This window comes from Oryzias latipes, chromosome 1 (assembly GCF_053564925.1).
Source record: "Oryzias latipes strain Hd-rR chromosome 1, Olatipes_Hd-rR_3.1".
Lineage (NCBI taxonomy): Eukaryota > Metazoa > Chordata > Actinopteri > Beloniformes > Adrianichthyidae > Oryzias > Oryzias latipes.
The window spans coordinates 43,234,355-43,259,572 of record NC_136237.1 but is presented as its reverse complement, the minus strand read 5'-3'; the positions used below and the strand labels follow the sequence as shown (position 1 = coordinate 43,259,572).

Sequence of the window (25,218 nt, the reverse complement as noted above, 5' to 3'; positions counted from 1 at the left end):
TCCCATGATGCACTGGCTTAAAGGGACAGTGTCTCAACGCACAATGAGTCCTCCTTGTTTAACGTCTTGAAACCACAACAAATAGTTTCTAAATTTTCTAACGTAACTTTTATTTCATCTTAGAAAAAAACTGCCGCAACTTCCTGCTTTTTCCACCACAACTATCACAAAAATGCACGTTAGATTGCGGGTGGCGCGGGGGGTGGGGGGTGGGCCCTCGATCAATAAATACCATGAATTTCTGCTTTTTTTTTTTCTTTGGATGCTGGTGTGCCACGGGATTTTTGGCAAGGTTAAAGTGTGCCGTGGCTCAAAAAAGGTTGAAAAACACTGGTCTAGAGGACCATCCTGTCAGAATGTTCTTTATTTTTCTAAAGAAACACAGAAGGGAACCGGTTGTGCTGAGTCTGCAGGTTCTCTGAATCATCAAGTTCTTACTTTTGCTTTTCCTGAGGTAGACAATTCCCAGATTTCAGCAGGTAAATACTTATATAGCACTTTCTACCTTCTTTTGAAGCCCCAAAGTGCTTTACACTGGCACACATCCCACACATCTAACCTCCCACCAGAGTCAAGGTGGGGTTCAGTGTCTTGCCCAAGGACACTCCAACACGTGGGTGTGCAAGGCGGGAATCAAACCTGCAGCTCACGATCATGGGTCGACCGCCCTACCCAAGCACCACGGCTGCCCATTCATTCACCTGTGTGGAAGTGGAGGGTTGGCTGCTTCAGTCAGCTGGAACAACAGTCTGAAAGTAGAACATGCGGTTCCTCAGAAGGATCACTGAGCATCATGGGAGTCCTGAAGTGAGTAAATGTGATCGTAGGACGTACGACTGGAGAACCACAGAACCATAAAGTCAAGCGTTCCTTTCAAAGATCTGCTCAGACGTCAGACATGAATGTGGTTCTGATCTTTGGTTCCAAACATCTGGAACGTTGTCTCCACACGGATAGAAAAACAGGAACACGGAGGCACAGTTTGAGGATTCACCTTTAATTTCCAGAGGATACTTTTGTCTCGGATACATCGACCATTTTAAAAACAATAAAAAAATAGAACTGAAAATGTACAGCATACACCTGATCCACATGTATGTATATGTTCTGAAAGATCCACCGGTCAAAAGGACTCATCTGTATAGAAAACCCCGTTTTGTTTCCTGAACCTTTTTCTTTGCAGGTATTCGTGACCAAGACTTCAGGCACTTTCCACGTCCCAGAACACGCGACGGTTCTGAGGCCACGGCCAACGACAGGCACCTCTGCGCCGTCCCAGAACACGTGACAGTTCTGACGTCACGGCCAACGACAGGCACCTCTGCGCCGTCCCAGAACACGTGACGGTTCTGACGTCACGGCCAACGACCGGCACCTCTGCGCCGTCCCAGAACACGTGACGGTTCTGACGTCACGGCCAACGACCGGCACCTCTGCGCCGTCCCAGAACACATGAGGGTTCTGACGTCACGGCCAACGACCGGCACCTCTGCGCCGTCCCAGAATACACGGCGGTTCTGACGTCACGGCCAACGACAGGCACCTCTGCGCCGTCCCAGAACACGCGACGGTTCTGAGGCCACGGCCAACGACAGGCACCTCTGCGCCGTCCCAGAACACGTGAGGGTTCTGACGTCACGGCCAACGACCGGCACCTCTGCGCCGTCCCAGAACACGTGAGGGTTCTGACGTCACGGCCAACGACAGGCACCTCTGCGCCGTCCCAGAACACGCGACGGTTCTGAGGCCACGGCCAACGACCGGCACCTCTGCGCCGTCCCAGAACACGTGACGGTTCTGATGTCACGGCCAACGACCGGCACCTCTGCGCCGTCCCAGAACACGTGACGGTTCTGATGTCACGGCCAACGACCGGCACCTCTGCGCCGTCCCAGAACACGTGACGGTTCTGATGTCACGGCCAACGACCGGCACCTCTGCGCCGTCCCAGAACACGTGACGGTTCTGACGTCACGGCCAACGACCGGCACCTCTGCGCCGTCCCAGAATACACGGCGGTTCTGACGTCACGGCCAACGACAGGCACCTCTGCGCCGTCCCAGAATACACGGCGGTTCTGACGTCACGGCCAACGACAGGCACCTCTGCGCCGTCCCAGAATACACGGCGGTTCTGACGGCACGGCCAATGACAGGCACCTCTGCGCCGTCCCAGAATACACGGCGGTTCTGACGTCACGGCCAACGACAGGCAGCTCTGCGCCGTCCCAGAATACACGGCGGTTCTGACGGCACGGCCAATGACAGGGCCCTTTTTGGCCGTTCCAGAACAAACGACGGTTCAGATCACACGATCCACGCTGAAGAACGTTTCTGTTGGGATGAGGTGGAACCTCCAGTCTGGACGTCTCAAACCCGTCCAGCCTCACGTTGGCTGAAACCGCTCTGATACCACCCAGGCGCCGCCGCAACTACAGACTCTTTTGGCGGCAGTTTAGCTCAGGTGAGAGAGCAGGTTGTCCATCAACAGGAGGGTTCGCGGTTCGATACCCGCTCTCCCTTGCCAGCTATCACCCCCCCCAGTACGGCTTGCCTGCAGCTCACTACTACCCCCAGGGGAGGGGTCAAAATGTGGAGAAGAATTTCCCCATTGTGGGATAAATAAAGTATCAATTATTATTATTATTTTGGGATGTTTGGCTTCAGTGGGGGGCGTGACAGACCTCCCACCAGGGTAGAACCTCTGGGCGGCAGTTCTGCTGATGCAGCGTCCTTCATCACAGTGAGGCTGAGAGGAGCCAGCGTTCACCCTGAGCGAGGCCGCATCCACGCCAAAACCCATTCTGGGATGTCTGTGCCCCCCCATGAAGCCCTGGACCTCCCCCCAGCGCTCACTGGGGGGGTCTGCTGGCTGAATGAAAGTCGGTCTTTGGTTCTTCGTTGAGCCTTCCAGAACCACATGAATGCTAGCCGTTTAGCATCAGTGCCCACATCAGCCGCCGCACAGGTTATCCTGGCGTCATAGTAACGGCGCCGACCACAGCTTGGCGTGATTGTTGGCGTTCGGGAGGAGCGGTTGGCATGGCAGTGACACATCCTGGTGATGATGAGGCCGAGTCCGATAGCAGAGGAAACATCAAAACCTAAATGCAGCGGCCCTGTGGTCCAGTGTCCTGCACCCCAGCGGTCAGGAAAGCTTTCAGTTCAGCTGACCCACAACCTTCCGCCACTAGAGTCTCTGTGCACGACGCCCCCCACCAGTGAGCATGGGGGGCAGCAACCAAAGCAGGGATGGGAACTGGGGGAGGCTCAGCGAGCAACCCTCACAGCCGTACAGCGTCCCACCCCTGTGTGCCACGTCTTCATCAACTGCAGAACCAGCGCCGTCACGGCAGCGGAGGACGTCGTCGCCGGTGTGTTGATGTGAGGGGGGGCACTGAGGCCGCCGCTCAGCCCTTCAGTTTGTGTTTCTACCATCAGAAGGATCTTTGATCTGCTCCGATCCAGGTTCTGAAAGACCGAAATGCCTCATGGTAAAGCGCAGAACCCGCCCATGTCTGCTCCTTCTGATCAAACATCCGTCCACTTCATCCAGGTCTTCCTGCTCTAGATTCCATCTGCACTGCAGAATTTTCCAAACCAGAACCGGGTCCAGAAAAATCCAAACAGCAAGAGCCAACAAAAGGAAACGGTTTCACACTATACCAGAACCATGTGGACGCACCGGGTTCTCTGAAGATGACAGAACCTCGCCGTTTACACCTGAATGTTTTGGCCAAACACAGATCACAACCGATCTCCTTTTTTTCTGCTTTAACGGTGAAAAAGTGTCTGAATGTCCCTCTGAGCGCTACTTTCCCTGAGTTAGATCAGAACCAGAACATCGCCGCTGAAGGTTTGTCTCACGTCCGAACGCCACATTGCTGTGAGTGACATCTGAGCGTTCCAGCTTCCCACAGAACCTCGCCGTTTTCACGCCCGAATGGTTCTGATCACATGGTCCTGTCCAAACGTAAGACTGAGCGGGATCAGAGTTCTGCTGCGATAAACACTCTGCAGGTTTGCCGTGATGACTTCACGTTCGATTCCTTCACCTGAAAAACGTTACGGCGGAGACGACACGGAGTCTGCGAGCTCTGCAGCCATGACAACACGAGAGGAAAGTGACACATATGGAACACGCCTCCGTGTTTAGCGGTAGGTACAGAAACGTCACGCCGTCAGTCTGTCCCACAAGAACGTCAGGAGAGGTTTTCCAAAATTCCAAACGGAGAATGAGGCAGGCACAGCTGATCCAAGCTTGGCACCAGCTTCCAGAGGTTTGGACAGTACTGGCCCAAGTCTCCAGACGTTTGGACAGTACTGGCCCAAGTCTCCAGACGTTTGGACAGTACTGGCCCAAGTCTCCAGACGTTTGGACAGTACTGGCCCAAGTCTCCAGACGTTTGGACAGTACTGGTCCAAACTGGTCCCAGATGTTTGGACAGAATTGGTCCAAACTGGTCCCACATGTTTGGACAGAACTGGTCCTAGACGTTTGGACAGAACTGGTCCAAACTGGTCCCAGACGTTTGGACAGAATTCGTCCAAACTGGTCCCAGACTTTTGGACAGAACTGGTCCAAACTGGTCCCAGACGTTTGGACAGAATTGGTCCAAACTGGTCCCAGACGTTTGGACAGAACTGGTCCAAGTCTCCAGACGTTTGCACAGAACTGGTCCAAACTGGTCCCAGATGTTTGGAGAGTACTGGTCCAAACTGGTCCCAGATGTTTGGACAGAACTGGTCCAAACTGGTCCCAGACGTTTGGACAGAACTGGTCCAAACTGGTCCCAGACGTTTGGACAGAATTGGTCCAAACTGGTCCCAGACGTTTGGACACAGCTGGTCCAAACTGGTCCCAGATGTTTGGAGAGTACTGGTCCAAACTGGTCCCAGACGTTTGGACAGAACTGGTCCAAGTCTCCAGACCTTTGCACAGAACTGGTCCAAACTGGTCCCAGACGTTTGGACAGAACTGGTCCAAACTGGTCCCAGACGTTTGGACAGAACTGGTCCAAGTCTCCAGACGTTTGCACAGAACTGGTCCAAACTGTTCCCAGATGTTTGGACAGAACTGGTCCAAACTGGTCCCAGACGTTTGGACAGAACTGTTCCAAACTGGTCGCAGACGTTTGGACAGAACTGGTCCAAACTGGTCTCAGACGTTTGGACAGAATTGGTCCAAACTGGTCCCAGACGTTTGGACACAACTGGTCCAAACTGGTCCCAGATGTTTGGAGAGTACTGGTCCAAACTGGTCCCAGACGTTTGGACAGAACTGGTCCAAGTCTCCAGACGTTTGCACAGAACTGGTCCAAACTGGTCCCAGATGTTTGGAGAGTACTGGTCCAAACTGGTCCCAGACGTTTGGACAGAACTGGTCCAAACTGGTCCCAGACGTTTGGACAGAATTGGTCCAAACTGGTCCCAGACGTTTGGAACTGGTCCAAGTCTCCAGACGTATGGACAGCACTGGTCCAAACTGGTCCCAAACATTTGGACAGAACTGGTCCAAACACGGGGCTTAACGGTCCTTGACTTATCCCAGTTAGGCCCAGTTCATGTGTTGGTCTCTTGTTGGTCTGCTTCAGAGCCAAAGTCCTTCGTTCCTGTGGTCGGTTCATCGGGGCTAAAACGTTGATTATACTTGTCGGCTTTTCAAACGGATCAAAGGAATCAACCCGATTCACTTCTGCAGGCAGAGTCCTGCCTCTGAAGGCGGGAACGCTCCTCTGACTTCAGCCCTGCTGGTGGGATTTGGAAGTGCACGTGCACGGCGACACCGCTCACTCATTCATGAACGTTCTCTCTAGAAATGACCTCTGACCTTCACAAAGGAAAACCAGGATTTAAATCTGTTCACACAAACGACGACAGAAATCACAGCGGCCTTTGATGGCAGGTGGTCTTGGGGGTGGGCGGGGCTGCGGCGCCTCAGCTCGCAGCCTTGTGCTTGCCGCCGCAGCAGCGGCAGGCCACACCGCAGCGGTGGCACGCCCGCAGCGGGCCGTAGCAGCACATGCAGGGGGCCAGTAGGGACAGGCCCACCAGCGCCGCCCAGCGCAGGCAGAAGTGCTCGTCTCTGGTGTCGCAGGAGCAAGGGTCGAAGTACTCGCCCTCCGGGTCGGACATGCAGTGGTACAGCAGGCTGTCGGCGCACCAGATGAAGCTGACCCGCCGGATGCAGGTCCGAACGGGGTCCGGGGCCTCCTGGCAGCGGCCCCGCCAGTTCTCCTCCAGCCTGAACATGTCCTGACAGTACACGCAGCGGAGGTGCTCCGCGTCCTCCGCGTGCCGTTTGCATTTGGCCGGGAGGGGCCTAGGGGGCAGAGTCACCACCGTCCTGTGGGCCCCTCCGAGGTCGCCGCAGCCCGCCTTGCTGTCGCAGCACGGCCGCACGCCGCAGCTAAGCGGAAACGGGTAGAGGTGGTCCCGCTGGTCCCGCTTGGGTGCGTCCTTCTTGGTGAAGTGCACGTAGGTGTCCGGCGTGTGAGGCGGGACCAGGTTGTCCTGGGTGGAGTTAGCATGCCGGTAGTCCTCGTAGCCGGTGAGCCAGCCTCGCTCTCGCGGGTTGATGCGTACGATGTCATCCTCGTCCACCTGGAAGCCAACGCGATGGGGGATGATGTGCACCGCCTGCAAACACGAGGACCACATGGGCGGAGTCAGAGAGGAACCGCAGCTGGGGGTACAGAACCCCTCCAGGCTGGGACAGTAGACGGTTCTGCCGAGTTCTTACCACAATCCTCCCCGTGAACGCGGCAGAAACGCGGCATAGGTGAATTTCTGATCTACTGATCTAACGGCAGATTGATTATCAAAAAAGCACCAGGAACTCTCTGACAACAGACGATGATGGGAACCTGGGCTCTTACTGTACCGGAGGAACAGAACCTCTCTAAAGCTTCAGCTGTCTGGTGGATCCGGTCCCTGCGGTGAAACTGGACTTTTCTTCAAGGAGTTCAAGAACCCATCAGATACAGATACATCAGCTACACTAAAGCGTCAGGAAGACACTTTCTGTCTGTGAGGCCACTCACCTGCTCCAGGAAGCAGTGCTCCAAGGCTCGGGGCTGCTCGTAGAAATGTCCCAGAATGCAGTGGGGCCGGCGGGGTTCGCAGAAGTAGGCAGGAACCCAAGCGGTCATCGCTGGCTCTCTCCTCTGGGAGGAGTTGGAGGAACTGTCTGTGGCTGTCTGGAGGACAAAGGAGGAGCAGATGTTAGTGAAAGGATGTCTCTCCGTCCAAGGGAGGAACATCCAGGAACAGCCTGAAGGAACAGCTGGATCTGCAGCTGGTTGAAACATCCCTGTCAAACCTGCTGTGTTCACCTGGACAGGAAGTGTGACTGAGGGGCTTTGTAAAGCGGGAATCTGTCTAAAGGTTTTGTTCTTTCTGTCTTTGGGAGGAGAAACATTTGGTTTGTTGGTTCTTCTCGTTTCATCAGCAGCTTTAATTCCTTCAAATCTACTGCTCTGTTGAAGGCAATGACCTGAGGTCCAGTCGTGGTCGACGTCGACCCGAGGTCCAGTCATGGTTAACGTCGACCTGATGTCCAGTCATGGTTAGAGTCGACCAGATGTCCAGTCATGGTTAAAGTCGACCCGGGGTCCAGTCATGGTTGACGTAGCCCAGAGGTCCAGTCATGGTTGACGTCAACCCGATGTCCAGTCATGGTTAACATTGACCCGATGTCCAGTCATGGTTAACGTTGACCCGAGGTCCAGTCATGTTATCATCGACCCGAGGTCCAGTCATGGTTGACGTCCACCTGAGGTCCAGTCATGGTTGACGTCGACCCGAGGTCCAGTCATAGTTGACGTGGACCTGAGGTCCAGTCATGGTTGACGTTGACCTGAGGTCCAATCGTGGTTGACGTGGACCCGAGGTCCAGTCATGTTATCATCGACCTGAGGTCCAGTCATGGTTGACGTCCACCTGAGGTCCAGTCATGGTTAACGTCGACCCGAGGTCCAGTCATAGTTGACGTGGACCCGAGGTCCAGTCATGGTTGACGTTGACCTGAGGTCCAGTCGTGGTTGACGTCCCCCTGAGGTCCAGTCATGGTTGACGTCGACCCGAGGTCCAGTCATGGTTAAGGTGGAACCGAGGTCCAGTCATGGTTGACGTTGACCTGAGGTCCGGTCGTGGTTGACGTGGACCCGAGGTCCAGTCGTGGTTGACGTTGACCTGAGGTCCAGTCGTGGTTGACGTCGACCCGAGTCATGGTTGACGTCGACCCGGGGTCCAGTCATGGTTGACGTGGACCCGAAGTCCAGTCATGGTTGACGTTGACCTGAGGTCCACTCGTGGTTGACGTCGACCTGAGGTCCAGTCATGGTTAACGTCGACCCGAATCATGGTTGACGTCGACCCGGGGTCCAGTCATGGTTGACGTAGCCCAGAGGTCCAGTCATGGTTGACGTCAACCCGATGTCCAGTCATGGTTAACGTTGACCCGAGGTCCAGTCATGGTTTACGTCGACCTGATGTCCAGTCATGGTTAACGTCGACCCGAGGTCCAGTCGTGGTATACGTAAACCCGATGTCCAGTCATGGTTAACGTTGACCCGAGATCCAGTCATGGTTGACGTCCACCTGATGTCCAGTCATGGTTAACGTCGACCCGAGGTCCAGTCACGGTTAACGTCGACCCGAGGTCCAGTCACGGTTGACGTCGACCTGAGGTCCAGTCACGGTTAACGTCAACCCGATGTCCAGTCATGGTTGACGTCGACCCGATGTCCAGTCATGGTTAACGTCGACCCAAGGTCCAGTCACGGTTAACTTCGACCCGATGTCCAGTCATGGATGACGTCAACCCGATGTCCAGTCATGGTTAACGTCGACCCGAGGTCCAGTCATGGATGACGTCAACCCGATGTCCAGTCATTGTTTACGTCGACCTGAGGTCCAGTCATGGTTGACGTGAACCCGAGGTCCAGTCACGGTTAACGTCGACCCGAGGTCCAGTCATGGTTGACGTTGACCTTTTGTCCAGTCATGGTTAACGTCGACCCGAGGTCCAGTCATGGTTGACGTGGCCCGAGGTCCAGTCATGGTTGACGTTGACCTGAGGTCCAGTCGTGGTTGACGTGGACCCGAGGTCCAGTCGTGGTTGACGTTGACCTGAGGTCCAGTCATGGTTGACGTGGACCCGAGGTCCAGTCATGGTTGACGTTGACCTGAAGTCCAGTCGTGGTTGACGTCGACCTGAGGTCCAGTCATGGTTAACGTCGACCGGAATCATGGTTGACGTCGACCCGGGGTCCAGTCATGGTTGACGTAGCCCAGAGGTCCAGTCATGGTTAACGTCAACCCGATGTCCAGTCATGGTTAACGTTGACCTGAGGTCCAGTCACGGTTAACGTCTACCCGAGGTCCAGTCACGGTTAACGTAGACCCGAGGTCCAGTAATGGTTGACGTCGACCTGAGGTCCAGTCACGGTTAACGTCGACCCGAGGTCCAGTCATGGTTGACGTCGACCCGATGTCCAGTCATGGTTGACGTCGACCCAAGGTCCAGTCATGGTTGACGTCAACCCGATGTCCAGTCATGGTTTACGTCGACCCGAATCATGGTTGACGTCGACCCGGGGTCCAGTCATGGTTGACGTAGCCCAGAGGTCCAGTCATGGTTAACGTCAACCCGATGTCCAGTCATGGTTAACGTTGACCCGAGGTCCAGTCACGGTTAACGTCTACCCGAGGTCCAGTCACGGTTAACGTCGACCCGAGGTCCAGTCATGGTTTACGTCGACCTGAGGTCCAGTCATGGTTGACGTCAACCCGAGGTCCAGTCACGGTTTATGTCGACCCGAGGTCCAGTCACGGTTTATGTCGACCCGAGGTCCAGTCATGGTTAACGTCGACCCGAATCATGGTTGACGTCGACCTGGGGTCCAGTCATGGTTGACGTAGCCCAGAGGTCCAGTCATGGTTGACGTCAACCCGATGTCCAGTCATGGTTGACGTCGACCCGAGGTCCAGTCGTGGTATACGTAAACCCGATGTCCAGTCATGGTTGACGTCGACCCGGGGTCCAGTCATGGTTGACGTAGCCCAGAGGTCCAGTCATGGTTGACGTCAACCCGATGTCCAGTCATTGTTTACGTCGACCTGAGGTCCAGTCATGGTTGACGTCAACCCGAGGTCCAGTCACGGTTAACGTCGACCCGAGGTCCAGTCATGGTTGACGTTGACCTTTTGTCCAGTCATGGTTAACGTCGACCCGAGGTCCAGTCATGGTTGACGTTGACCTGAGGTCCAGTCGTGGTTGACGTGGACCCGAGGTCCAGTCGTGGTTGACGTTGACCTGAGGTCCAGTCATGGTTGACGTGGACCCGAGGTCCAGTCATGGTTGACGTTGACCTGAAGTCCAGTCGTGGTTGACGTCGACCTGAGGTCCAGTCATGGTTAACGTCGACCGGAATCATGGTTGACGTCGACCCGGGGTCCAGTCATGGTTGACGTAGCCCAGAGGTCCAGTCATGGTTAACGTCAACCCGATGTCCAGTCATGGTTAACGTTGACCTGAGGTCCAGTCACGGTTAACGTCTACCCGAGGTCCAGTCACGGTTAACGTAGACCCGAGGTCCAGTAATGGTTGACGTCGACCTGAGGTCCAGTCACGGTTAACGTCGACCCGAGGTCCAGTCATGGTTGACGTCGACCCGATGTCCAGTCATGGTTGACGTCGACCCAAGGTCCAGTCATGGTTGACGTCAACCCGATGTCCAGTCATGGTTTACGTCGACCCGAATCATGGTTGACGTCGACCCGGGGTCCAGTCATGGTTGACGTAGCCCAGAGGTCCAGTCATGGTTAACGTCAACCCGATGTCCAGTCATGGTTAACGTTGACCCGAGGTCCAGTCACGGTTAACGTCTACCCGAGGTCCAGTCACGGTTAACGTCGACCCGAGGTCCAGTCATGGTTTACGTCGACCTGAGGTCCAGTCATGGTTGACGTCAACCCGAGGTCCAGTCACGGTTTATGTCGACCCGAGGTCCAGTCACGGTTTATGTCGACCCGAGGTCCAGTCATGGTTAACGTCGACCCGAATCATGGTTGACGTCGACCTGGGGTCCAGTCATGGTTGACGTAGCCCAGAGGTCCAGTCATGGTTGACGTCAACCCGATGTCCAGTCATGGTTGACGTCGACCCGAGGTCCAGTCGTGGTATACGTAAACCCGATGTCCAGTCATGGTTGACGTCGACCCGGGGTCCAGTCATGGTTGACGTTGACCTTTTGTCCAGTCATGGTTAACGTCGACCCGAGGTCCAGTCATGGTTGACGTTGACCTGAGGTCCAGTCGTGGTTGACGTGGACCCGAGGTCCAGTCGTGGTTGACGTTGACCTGAGGTCCAGTCGTGGTTGACGTCAACCCGAGGTCCAGTCACGGTTAACGTCGACCTGAGGTCCAGTCATGGTTGACGTCAACCCGAGGTCCAGTCACGGTTAACGTCGACCCGAGGTCCAGTCATGGTTGACGTTGACCTTTTGTCCAGTCATGGTTAACGTCGACCCGAGGTCCAGTCATGGTTGACGTTGACCTGAGGTCCAGTCGTGGTTGACGTGGACCCGAGGTCCAGTCGTGGTTGACGTTGACCTGAGGTCCAGTCATGGTTGACGTCAACCCGATGTCCAGTCATTGTTTACGTCGACCTGAGGTCCAGTCATGGTTGACGTCAACCCGAGGTCCAGTCACGGTTAACGTCGACCCGAGGTCCAGTCATGGTTGACGTTGACCTTTTGTCCAGTCATGGTTAACGTCGACCCGAGGTCCAGTCATGGTTGACGTTGACCTGAGGTCCAGTCGTGGTTGACGTGGACCCGAGGTCCAGTCGTGGTTGACGTTGACCTGAGGTCCAGTCATGGTTGACGTGGACCCGAGGTCCAGTCATGGTTGACGTTGACCTGAAGTCCAGTCGTGGTTGACGTCGACCTGAGGTCCAGTCATGGTTAACGTCGACCCGAATCATGGTTGACGTCGACCCGGGGTCCAGTCATGGTTGACGTAGCCCAGAGGTCCAGTCATGGTTAACGTCAACCCGATGTCCAGTCATGGTTAACGTTGACCTGAGGTCCAGTCACGGTTAACGTCTACCCGAGGTCCAGTCACGGTTAACGTAGACCCGAGGTCCAGTAATGGTTGACGTCGACCTGAGGTCCAGTCATGGTTGACGTCGACCCAAGGTCCAGTCATGGTTGACGTCAACCCGATGTCCAGTCATGGTTTACGTCGACCCGAATCATGGTTGACGTCGACCCAGGGTCCAGTCATGGTTGACGTAGCCCAGAGGTCCAGTCATGGTTAACGTCAACCCGATGTCCAGTCATGGTTAACGTTGACCCGAGGTCCAGTCACGGTTAACGTCTACCCGAGGTCCAGTCACGGTTAACGTCGACCCGAGGTCCAGTCATGGTTTACGTCGACCTGAGGTCCAGTCATGGTTGACGTCAACCCGAGGTCCAGTCACGGTTTATGTCGACCCGAGGTCCAGTCACGGTTTATGTCGACCCGAGGTCCAGTCATGGTTAACGTCGACCTGAATCATGGTTGACGTCGACCTGGGGTCCAGTCATGGTTGACGTAGCCCAGAGGTCCAGTCATGGTTGACGTCAACCCGATGTCCAGTCATGGTTGACGTCGACCCGAGGTCCAGTCGTGGTATACGTAAACCCGATGTCCAGTCATGGTTGACGTCGACCCGGGGTCCAGTCATGGTTGACGTAGCCCAGAGGTCCAGTCATGGTTAACGTCAACCCGATGTCCAGTCATGGTTAACGTTGACCTGAGGTCCAGTCACGGTTAACTTCTACCCGAGGTCCAGTCACGGTTAACGTAGACCCGAGGTCCAGTAACGGTTGACGTCGACCTGAGGTCCAGTCACGGTTAACGTCGACCCGAGGTCCAGTCATGGTTGACGTCGACCCGATGTCCAGTCATGGTTGACGTCGACCCAAGGTCCAGTCATGGTTGACGTCAACCCGATGTCCAGTCATGGTTTACGTCGACCCGTATCATGGTTGACGTCGACCCGGGGTCCAGTCATGGTTGACGTAGCCCAGAGGTCCAGTCATGGTTAACGTCAACCCGATGTCCAGTCATGGTTAAAATTGACCCGAGGTCCAGTCACGGTTAACGTCTACCCGAGGTCCAGTCACGGTTAACGTCGACCCGAGGTCCAGTCATGGTTTACGTCGACCTGAGGTCCAGTCATGGTTGACGTCAACCCGAGGTCCAGTCACGGTTTATGTCGACCCGAGGTCCAGTCACGGTTTATGTCGACCCGAGGTCCAGTCGTGGTATACGTAAACCCGATGTCCAGTCATGGTTGACGTCGACCCGGGGTCCAGTCATGGTTGACGTAGCCCAGAGGTCCAGTCATGGTATACGTAAACCCGATGTCCAGTCATGGTTAACGTCTACCCGAGGTCCAGTCACGGTTAACGTAGACCCGAGGTCCAGTAATGGTTGACGTCGACCTGAGGTCCAGTCACGGTTAACGTCGACCCGAGGTCCAGTCATGGTTGACGTCGACCCGATGTCCAGTCATGGTTGACGTCGACCCGAGGTCCAGTCGTGGTATACGTAGACCCGATGTCCAGTCATGGTTGACGTCGACCCGGGGTCCAGTCATGGTTGACGTAGCCCAGAGGTCCAGTCATGGTTGACATAGCCCAGAGGTCCAGTCATGGTTAACGTCAACCCGATGTCCAGTCATGGTTAACGTTGACCCGAGGTCCAGTCACGGTTAACGTTTACCCGAGGTCCAGTCACGGTTAACGTCGACCCGAGGTCCAGTCATGGTTTACGTCGACCTGAGGTCCAGTCATGGTTGACGTCAACCCGAGGTCCAGTCACGGTTTATGTCGACCCGAGGTCCAGTCACGGTTTATGTCGACCCGAGGTCCAGTCATGGTTAACGTCGACCCGAATCATGGTTGACGTCGACCTGGGGTCCAGTCATGGTTGACGTAGCCCAGAGGTCCAGTCATGGTTGACGTCAACCCGATGTCCAGTCATGGTTGACGTCGACCCGAGGTCCAGTCGTGGTATACGTAAACCCGATGTCCAGTCATGGTTGACGTCGACCCGGGGTCCAGTCATGGTTGACGTAGCCCAGAGGTCCAGTCATGGTTGACGTCAACCCGATGTCCAGTCATTGTTTACGTCGACCTGAGGTCCAGTCATGGTTGACGTCGACCCGAGGTCCAGTCACGGTTAACGTCGACCCGAGGTCCAGTCATGGTTGACGTTGACCTTTTGTCCAGTCATGGTTAACGTCGACCCGAGGTCCAGTCATGGTTGACGTGGCCCGAGGTCCAGTCATGGTTGACGTTGACCTGAGGTCCAGTCGTGGTTGACGTGGACCCGAGGTCCAGTCGTGGTTGACGTTGACCTGAGGTCCAGTCATGGTTGACGTGGACCCGAAGTCCAGTCATGGTTGACGTTGACCTGAAGTCCAGTCGTGGTTGACGTTGACCTGAGGTCCAGTCATGGTTAACGTCGACCCGAATCATGGTTGACGTCGACCCGGGGTCCAGTCATGGTTGACGTAGCCCAGAGGTCCAGTCATGGTTAACGTCAACCCGATGTCCAGTCATGGTTAACGTTGACCTGAGGTCCAGTCACGGTTAACGTCTACCCGAGGTCCAGTCACGGTTAACGTAGACCCGAGGTCCAGTAATGGTTGACGTCGACCTGAGGTCCAGTCACGGTTAACGTCGACCCGAGGTCCAGTCATGGTTGACGTCGACCCGATGTCCAGTCATGGTTGACGTCGACCCAAGGTCCAGTCATGGTTGACGTCAACCCGATGTCCAGTCATGGTTTACGTCGACCCGAATCATGGTTGACGTCGACCCGGGGTCCAGTCATGGTTGACGTAGCCCAGAGGTCCAGTCATGGTTAACGTCAACCCGATGTCCAGTCATGGTTAACGTTGACCCGAGGTCCAGTCACGGTTAACGTCTACCCGAGGTCCAGTCACGGTTAACGTCGACCCGAGGTCCAGTCATGGTTTACGTCGACCTGAGGTCCAGTCATGGTTGACGTCAACCCGAGGTCCAGTCACGGTTTATGTCGACCCGAGGTCCAGTCACGGTTTATGTCGACCCGAGGTCCAGTCATGGTTGACGTAGCCCAGAGGTCCAGTCATGGTTGACGTCAACCCGATGTCCAGTCATGGTTGACGTAGCCCAGAGGTCCAGTCATGGTTGACGTCAACCCGATGTCCAGTCATGGTTGACGTCGACCCGAGGTCCAGTCGTGGTATACGTAAACCCGATGTCCAGTCATGGTTGACGTCGACCCGGGGTCCAGTCATGGTTGACGTAGCCCAGAGGTCCAGTCATGGTTGACGTTGACCTGAAGTCCAGTCGTGGTTAACGTGGACCCGAGGTCCAGTCGTGGTTGACGTTGACCTGAGGTCCAGTCATGGTTGACGTCGACCCGATGTCCAGTCATGGTTTACGTCGACCTGAGGTCCAGTCATGGTAGACGTCAACCCGAGGTCCAGTCACGGTTGACGTCGACCCGAGGTCCAGTCATGGTTAACGTCGACCCGAATCATGGTTGACGTCGACCCGGGGTCCAGTCATGGTTGACGTAGCCCAGAGGTCCAGTCATGGTTGACGTCAACCCGATGTCCAGTCATGGTTGACGTCGACCCGAGGTCCAGTCATGGTTGACGTCAACCCGATGTCCAGTCATGGTTGACGTCGACCCGGGGTCCAGTCATGGTTGACGTAGCAGAGAGGTCCAGTCATGGTTGACGTTGACCTGAAGTCCAGTCGTGGTTAACATGGACCTGAGGTCCAGTCATGGTTGACGTTGACCTGAGGTCCAGTCATGGTTAACGTCGACCCGAATCATGGTTGACGTCGACCCGAGGTCCAGTCATGGTTGACGTAGCCCAGAGGTCCAGTCATGGTTGACGTCAACCCGATGTCCAGTCATGGTTAACGTCGACCCGAGGTCCAGTCATGGTTGACGTAGCCCAGAGGTCCAGTCATGGTTGACGTCAACCCGATGTCCAGTCATGGTTAACGTCGACCCGAGTCATGGTTGACGTCGACCCGGGGTCCAGTCATGGTTGACGTAGCCCAGAGGTCCAGTCATGGTTGACGTCAACCCGATGTCCAGTCATGGTTAACGTTGACCCGAGGTCCAGTCATTGTTGACGTCCACCTGAGGTCCAGTCACGGTTAAAATCTACCCGAGGTCCAGTCACGGTTAACGTCGACCCGAGGTCCAGTCATGGTTGACGTCGACCTGAGGTCCAGTCACGGTTAACGTCGACCTGAGGTCCAGTCATGGTTGACGTCGACCCGAGGTCCAGTCATGGTTGACGTGGACCCGATGTCCAGCTATGGTTGACGTAGACCCGAGGTCCAGTCACGGTTAACGTCGACCCGAGGTCCAGTCATGGTTTACGTCGACCTGAGGTCCAGTCATGGTTGACGTCAACCCGAGGTCCAGTCACGGTTTATGTCGACCCGAGGTCCAGTCACGGTTTATGTCGACCCGAGGTCCAGTCATGGTTGACGTAGCCCAGAGGTCCAGTCATGGTTGACGTCAACCCGATGTCCAGTCATGGTTGACGTAGCCCAGAGGTCCAGTCATGGTTGACGTTAACCCGATGTCCAGTCATGGTTGACGTCGACCCGAGGTCCAGTCGTGGTATACGTAAACCCGATGTCCAGTCATGGTTGACGTCGACCCGGGGTCCAGTCATGGTTGACGTAGCCCAGAGGTCCAGTCATGGTTGACGTTGACCTGAAGTCCAGTCGTGGTTAACGTGGACCCGAGGTCCAGTCGTGGTTGACGTTGACCTGAGGTCCAGTCATGGTTGACGTCGACCCGATGTCCAGTCATGGTTTACGTCGACCTGAGGTCCAGTCATGGTAGACGTCAACCCGAGGTCCAGTCACGGTTGACGTCGACCCGAGGTCCAGTCATGGTTAACGTCGACCCGAATCATGGTTGACGTCGACCCGGGGTCCAGTCATGGTTGACGTAGCCCAGAGGTCCAGTCATGGTTGACGTCAACCCGATGTCCAGTCATGGTTGACGTCGACCCGAGGTCCAGTCATGGTTGACGTCAACCCGATGTCCAGTCATGGTTGACGTCGACCCGGGGTCCAGTCATGGTTGACGTAGCAGAGAGGTCCAGTCATGGTTGACGTTGACCTGAAGTCCAGTCGTGGTTAACGTGGACCTGAGGTCCAGTCATGGTTGACGTTGACCTGAGGTCCAGTCATGGTTAACGTCGACCCGAATCATGGTTGACGTCGACCCGAGGTCCAGTCATGGTTGACGTAGCCCAGAGGTCCAGTCATGGTTGACGTCAACCCGATGTCCAGTCATGGTTAACGTCGACCCGAGGTCCAGTCATGGTTGACGTAGCCCAGAGGTCCAGTCATGGTTGACGTCAACCCGATGTCCAGTCATGGTTAACGTCGACCCGAGTCATGGTTGACGTCGACCCGGGGTCCAGTCATGGTTGACGTAGCCCAGAGGTCCAGTCATGGTTGACGTCAACCCGATGTCCAGTCATGGTTAACGTTGACCCGAGGTCCAGTCATTGTTGACGTCCACCTGAGGTCCAGTCACGGTTAAAATCTACCCGAGGTCCAGTCACGGTTAACGTCGACCCGAGGTCCAGTCATGGTTGACGTCGACCTGAGGTCCAGTCACGGTTAACGTCGACCTGAGGTCCAGTCATGGTTGACGTCGACCCGAGGTCCAGTCATGGTTGACATGGACCCGATGTCCAGCTATGGTTGACGTAGACCTGAGGTCCAGTCGTGGTTGACGTCGACTTGAGGTCCAGTCATGGTTAACGTCGACCCGAATCATGGTTGACGTCGACCCGAGGTCCAGTCATGGTTGACGTTGCCCAGAGGTCCAGTCATGGTTGACGTCAACCCGATGTCCAGTCATGGTTGACGTTGACCCGAGGTCCTGTCGTGGTTGACGTCAACCCGATGTCCAGTCATGGTTGACGTCGACCCGGGGTCCAGTCATGGTTGACGTAGACCAGAGGTCCAGTCATGGTTGACGTTGACCTGAGGTCCAGTCGTGGTTGACGTGGACCCGAGGTCCAATCGTGGTTGACGTTGACCTGAGGTCCAGTCATGGTTGACGTGGACCCGAGGTCCAGTCATGGTTGACGTGGACCCGAGGTCCAGTCATGGTTGACGTTGACCTGAGGTCCAGTCGTGGTTGACGTTGACCTGAGGTCCAGTCGTGGTTGACGTCAACCCGATGTCCAGTCAAGGTTAACGTTGACCCGAGGTCCAGTCATGGTTGACGTAGCCCAGAGGTCCAGTCATGGTTAACGTCGACCCGAGTCATGGTTGACGTCGACCCGGGGTCCAGTCATGGTTGACCCAGCCCAGAGGTCCAGTCATGGTTGACGTCAACCCGATGTCCAGTCATGGTTAACGTTGAACCGAGGTCCAGTCATGGTTAACGTCAACCCGATGTCCAGTCATGGTTAACGTCGACCCGAGTCATGGTTGACGTCGACCTGAGGTCCAGTCACGGTTAACGTCGACCCGAGGTCCAGTCATGGTTAACGTCGACCCGAATCATGGTTGACGTCGACCTGAGGTCCAGTCATGGTTGACGTCAACCCGAGGTCCAGTCATGGTTGACGTAGCCCAGAGGTCCAGTCGTGGTTGACGTTGACCTGAGGTCCAGTCGTGGTTGACGTCGACCTGAGGTCCAGTCATGGTTAACATCGACCCGAGTCATGGTTGACGTCGACCTGAGGTCCAGTCATGGTTGACGTCAACCCGAGGTCCAGTCATGGTTGACGTAGCCCAGAGGTCCAGTCGTGGTTGACGTTGACCTGAGGTCCAGTCGTGGTTGACGTCGACCTGAGGTCCAGTCATGGTTAACATCGACCCGAATAATGGTTGACGTCGACCCGAGGTCCAGTCATGGTTGACGTAGCCCAGAGGTCCAGTCATGGTTGACGTCAACCCGAGGTCCAGTCATGGTTGAGGTCAACCCGAGGTCCAGTCGTGGTTGACGTCAACCACGACTGGACCTCAGGTCAACGTCAACCACGACTGGACCTCGGGTCGACATCAACCATGACTGGACCTCGGGTCGACGTTAACCGTGACTGGACCTCGGGTCGACGTCGACCTGAGGTCCAGTCATGGTTGACGTCAACCCGAGGTCCAGTCATGGTTGACGTCGACCTGAGGTCCAGTCACGGTTAACGTCGACCCGAGGTCCAGTCATGGTTAACGTCGACCCGAATCATGGTTGACGTCGACCCGAGGTCCAGTCATGGTTGACGTAGCCCAGAGGTCCAGTCATGGTTGACGTCAACCCGATGTCCAGTCATGGTTAACGTCGACCCGAGTCATGGTTGACGTCGACCCGGGGTCCAGTCATGGTTGACGTAGCCCAGAGGTCCAGTCATGGTTGACGTCAACCCGATGTCCAGTCATGGTTAACGTTGACCCGAGGTCCAGTCATGGTTGACGTCCACCTGAGGTCCAGTCACGGTTAAAATCTACCCGAGGTCCAGTCACGGTTAACGTCGACCCGAGGTCCAGTCATGGTTGACGTCGACCTGAGGTCCAGTCATGGTTAACGTCGACCTGAGGTCCAGTCATGGTTGACGTCGACCCGAGGTCCAGTCATGGTTGACGTGGACCCGATGTCCAGCTATGGTTGACGTTGACCTGAGGTCCAGTCGTGGTTGACGTCGACTTGAGGTCCAGTCATGGTTAACGTCGACCCGAATCATGGTTGACGTCGACCCGAGGTCCAGTCATGGTTGACGTTGCCCAGAAGTTCAGTCATGGTTGACGTCAACCCGATGTCCAGTCATGGTTGACGTGGACCCGATGTCCAGTCATGGTTGACGTTGACCTTAGGTCCAGTCGTGGTTGACGTCGACCTGAGGTCCAGTCATGGTTAACGTCGACCCGAATCATGGTTGACGTCGACCCGAGGTCCAGTCATGGTTGACGTTGCCCAGAGGTCCAGTCATGGTTGACGTCAACCCGATGTCCAGTCATGGTTGACGTTGACCTGAGGTCCAGTCGTGGTTGACGTCGACCTGAGGTCCAGTCATGGTTAACGTCGACCCGAATCATGGTTGACGTCGACCCGGGGTCCAGTCATGGTTGACGTAGCCCAGAGGTCCAGTCATGGTTGACGTCAACCCGATGTCCAGTCATGGTTGACGTCGACCCGAGGTCCAGTCGTGGTTGACGTCAACCCGATGTCCAGTCATGGTTGACGTCGACCCGGGATCCAGTCATGGTTGACGTAGCCCAGAGGTCCAGTCATGGGTGACGTTGACCTGAGGTCCAGTCGTGGTTGACGTGGACCCGAGGTCCAGTCATGGTTGACGTTGACCTGAGGTCCAGTCGTGGTTGACGTCGACCTGGGGTCCAGTCATGGTTAACGTCGACCCGAATCATGGTTGACGTCGACCCGGGGTCCAGTCATGGTTGACGTCAACCCGATGTCCAGTCTTGGTTAACGTTGACCCGAGGTCCAGTCATGGTTAACGTCAACCCGATGTCCAGTCATGGTTAACGTTGACCCGAGGTCCAGTCATGGTTAACGTCAACCCGATGTCCAGTCATGGTTAACGTTGACCCGAGGTCCAGTCATGGTTGACGTCCACCTGAGGTCCAGTCACGGTTAACGTCGACCCGAAGTACAGTCATGGTTGACGTCGACCCGATGTCCAGTCATGGTTGACGTCGACCCAAGGTCCAGTCATGGTTGACGTAGCCCAGACGTCGAGTCATGGTTGACGTCAACCCGATGTCCAGTCATGGTTGACGTGGACCCGATGTCCAGTCATGGTTTACGTTGACCTGAGGTCCAGTCGTGGTTGACGTCGACCTGAGGTCCAGTCATGGTTAACGTCGACCCGAATCATGGTTGACGTCGACCCGGGGTCCAGTCATGGTTGACGTAGCCCAGAGGTCCAGTCATGGTTGACGTCAACCCGATGTCCAGTCATGGTTGACGTCGACCCGAGGTCCAGTCGTGGTTGACGTCAACCCGATGTCCAGTCATGGTTGACGTCGACCCGGGATCCAGTCATGGTTGACGTAGCCCAGAGGTCCAGTCATGGTTGACGTTGACCTGAGGTCCAGTCGTGGTTGACGTGGACCCGAGGTCCAGTCGTGGTTGACGTTGACCTGAGGTCCAGTCATGGTTGACGTGGACCCGAGGTCCAGTCATGGTTGACGTTGACCTGAGGTCCAGTCGTGGTTGACGTCGACCTGAGGTCCAGTCATGGTTAATGTCGACCCGAATAATGGTTGACGTCGACCCGGGGTCCAGTCATGGTTAACGTCGACCTGATGTCCAGTCATGGTTAACATCGACCCGAGACATGGTTGACGTCGACCCGGGGTCCAGTCATGGTTGACGTAGCCCAGAGGTCCAGTCATGGTTAACGTCAACCCGATGTCCAGTCATGGTTGACGTAGCCCAGAGGTCCAGTCATGGTTAACGTCAACCCGGGGTCCAGTCATGGTTGACGTCAACCCGATGTCCAGTCATGGTTAACGTTGACCCGAGGTCCAGTCATGGTTAACGTCAACCCGATGTCCAGTCATGGTTAACGTTGACCCGAGGTTCAGTCATGGTTGACGTCCACCTGAGGTCCAGTCACGGTTAACGTCTACCCGAGGTCCAGTCACGGTTAACGTCGACCCGAGGTCCAGTCATGGTTGACGTCGACCTGAGGTCCAGTCACGGTTAAAGTCGACCCGAGGTCCAGTCATGGTTGACGTCGACCCGATGTCCAGTCATGGTTGACGTTGACCCAAGGTCCAGTCGCGGTTAACGTCGACCCGATGTCCAGTCATGGATGACGTCAACCCGATGTCCAGACATGGTTAGGGTCGACCCGAGGTCCAGTCATGGATGACGTCAACCCGATGTCCAGTCATGGTTTACGTCGACCTGAGGTCCAGTCACGATTAACGTCGACCCGAGGTCCAGTCATGGTTAACGTCGACCCGAATAATGGTTGACGTCGACCTGGGGTCCAGTCATGGTTGACGTCAACCCGATGTCCAGTCATGGTTGACGTCGACCCGGGGTCCAGTCATGGTTGACGTAGCCCAGAGGTCCAGTCATGGTTGACGTCAACCCGATGTCCAGTCATGGTTAACGTCGACCTGAGGTCCAGTCATGGTTGACGTCGACCCGAGGTCCAGTCGTGGTTGACTTTGACCTGAGGTCCAGTCATGGTTGACGTCGACCCGAGGTCCAGTCATGATTGACGTGGACCCGAGGTCCAGTCATGGTTGACGTTGACCTGAGGTCCAGTCGTGGTTGACGTCGACCTGAGGTCCAGTCATGGTTAACGTCGACCCGAATCATGGTTGACGTCGACCCGGGGTCCAGTCATGGTTGACGTAGCCCAGAGGTCCAGTCATGGTTGACGTCAACCCGATGTCCAGTCATGGTTAACGTTGACCCGAGGTCCAGTCATGGTTAACGTCGACCTGATGTCCAGTCATGGTTAACGTCGACCCGAGTCATGGTTAACGTTGACCCGGGGTCCAGTCATGGTTGACGTCAACCCGATGTCCAGTCATGGTTGACGTTGACCCGATGTCCAGTCATGGTTAACGTTGACCCGAGGTCCAGTCATGGTTGACGTCAACCCGATGTCCAGTCATGGTTGACGTTGACCCGATGTCCAGTCATGGTTAACGTTGACCCGAGGTCCAGTCATGGTTGACGTCAACCCGATGTCCAGTCATGGTTGACGTTGACCATGTTTGACTCTTCTGTGTTGTGGTTTTGGAGTCGTGTTTTCTGCTGGATGAGATTCTGTTGGAGTTTCTTTAGCTCGTTTGGATTCTCAGAATCAGAATCTTTTTATTACTTCCTGTCCTTTATTCTCTATTTCTAGAGGTTTTGGCGTGAAGAACCAGTTTGTTCCTCATAGGACCACCCTTCCTGTTTCCCATAATCCCGATAGGCTGGTTCCAGGAGTCTTTGCAGTTCTGCTGCTCATTGAACCATGTCACCTTATGCACTGAGGCGCCCCCTACAGGAGGAACATGGCCATCATCGACTGTACATAAGAACTAGACTGAGTGACCCCTCCCCCTGGCGTGCCAAACAGGAAGTGGCTCCAACAAGCCAAAATCCCACAGCGGTAATTCTGTCCATCAGAACGGGATCTGAGAACATTTCTAACACGTTCTTGATGATCCTCATCGTTCTGAACTGACTGTTGGCTTGGAAGTGGAGGTCAACTCTGGCGTGGATCCGTCACTAGGTCCAGTTCTGGCCCGCTCAGAGGGGCTCTGTGACACCATGAACCGGGTTTTCTACGGCAGGTTGAGGTCCCAGACAAACATGGAGGAACCGGTGAATAACAGGTGGAGAAGAACCAGAACCAGAACCAGTCTTCTGGTCGCTGACCTCCAGACCTCACTGACGGTTCCAGCTGTGCAGCTCAGAAACCAAACTACAACCTGAGCAGGTGGAGGCCGCCGCAGCTCACCGTGAACACGTCATCGTCTCCGAGCTCCGTTTCGTTGTGCAGCGTGGAGGAGGACGTGGTGGAGCCTGGAAGGCAGAAGACACGGCGTCAGGGCGGAGCTCAAGACGAGGACCACAGAGACTGAAAACAACGCAGAACCCGCCGTTCCGGCAAGGCTACACGCCTGCGAGGCTGCAGCAGAACCCGCCTGACGCCGCCGGCGTTCCTGCGAGGCTGCAGCAGAACCCGCCTGACGCCGCCGGCGTTCCTGCGAGGCTGCAGCAGAACCCGCCTGACGCCGCCGGCGTTCCTGCGAGGCTGCAGCAGAACCCGCCTCTCCCCTTCTACCAACCTTCTGTGAGGTCCTCCAGAGCCTTCCTCACCCCGCGGTCAAAGGCTCGGGCGTCGGACGGACTCTGGAAGGTCAGGCCGCACTTCCTGTTGTCCACCCTCCAGTGGTGGAATGTGGGCGTGGCCTTGGTGTACACCAGGTCTTTCTTTAAGAAGCACTTCAGGATCACCTGAGCAGAGAGACACATCAGGAGACCTTCGTCATCAAACCGCCTTCATCCCTAAGATTCAGTTTTTGGGTTGTTCCTGTTCAGCCTCCGGAGCCCCCTCCCCATCAGTCTGGGCCTGAGCGTGGACCCCCCCCCACAGAAAGGAAACATCTTCATCTTCATCATCATCTTCACTCAGATGTTGCTCCTCAGCCGTTTCTGGAGACGTTTGAAGAAACGACGTTTCACAGATGGACTGGTTCTGAAGGCGGCCTCAAGCTGAGTTCGGGTCAGAACGGTCCGGTCTGAGTTCCTTACAGTGACCCTACAGAACGTCTGGTTCCTACAGAACCGGCCCGACACGTCTGGAGAACCACGAAGCAGCTTCAGGTGAACCTGCCTCACCTGCCGGTCCTTCAGCCGCTCGCCGTGGATGAGGAAGGAGAAGCGGCCGGGCAGCAGGTCTGGCAGCAGTCGGCACACGCCCACTCTGCTCAGACCGCCGTCCTGCGCCAACCAGCCGCCGCTGGACTCATCTCTGGTCATCACCACCGCCTTCACGCGCACGATGAAGCTGTCACTGCAACACAGACCAGGAGGAGGTCAGAGGTCATGACATCAGGACCCCCAGCTCGGTTCTGAGGGTTCAGGAGAACACATGAGAATCTTCTGCCACAATTATTTGAAGACTCCCCCCCCCCCCCGACTAGAGTTCTGGTCTCATCAAGCTTTGCATCTCTCCTGCTGACCCCCCCGCCAGTACTCACACGTGCACGCGCGCTGTGAGCGTGCTTGAAGGTGATGGTAACAGGCCCTGAACACTCAGAATCACGTGATCATCAGCTCGCGCGGCGGCCTGTAGGTGCGCGCGTGGAGGGGGGGTGTCATTGCGATCAGATCATGCGTGTGCGCGGGTTGGGGGGTACTCACTCCTCTGGGCGCCATTCCTCGTTCATTTTTCCCCCGTTTCACCTCCGGTGGCGCGGAGCCGCGGCGCGGCGCGGACGCTTCATGCCGGCGGCCCGGTTCTGTGATCCGCGTGCGGCGTTCCGGTTTGGATGCGCTCCTCCGTTCGTCCGTCCGCCCGCAGCGGCGGGAGCCTCGGGTTCAGGCCAGGCCGCCTCCTCCGGCGCGCCGGTGTCGGTAGAGTCCCATCCCTCCTCCTCACTCCATGTTGGACCGGGAGACAGCGACGGAGTGACGT

The 25,218-nt window shown here is 56.0% G+C and overlaps 1 protein-coding gene across 1 annotated transcript; it reads right to left on the bottom strand.

The window, feature by feature from the left end:
* Positions 1 to 976: 976 nt before the first annotated feature.
* On the bottom strand, positions 977 to 25,218 carry spred2a (sprouty related EVH1 domain containing 2a). Its single transcript, XM_023953678.2, has 6 exons — positions 24,945 to 25,218; positions 24,420 to 24,594; positions 23,867 to 24,035; positions 23,536 to 23,600; positions 7,043 to 7,198; positions 977 to 6,638 (listed from the first exon to the last, which is right to left on the bottom strand). The coding sequence occupies exons 1-6, from the start codon at positions 24,968 to 24,970 to the stop codon at positions 5,937 to 5,939; spliced, it is 1,293 nt and encodes a 430-aa protein (XP_023809446.1). The 5' UTR covers positions 24,971 to 25,218; the 3' UTR covers positions 977 to 5,936.

Excerpts from the sequence above, each read along its gene's own strand:
- spred2a (XM_023953678.2), bottom strand. The coding sequence starts at position 24,970 with ATGAACGAGGAATGGCGCCCAGAGGA. Across the intron at positions 24,036-24,419 it reads AGCGGCTGAAGGACCGGCAG|GTGATCCTGAAGTGCTTCTT; the intron begins GTGAGGCAGGTT and ends CTCTCTGCTCAG. Across the intron at positions 7,199-23,535 it reads GAGACGATGACGTGTTCACG|ACAGCCACAGACAGTTCCTC; the intron begins GTGAGCTGCGGC and ends TTTGTCCTCCAG.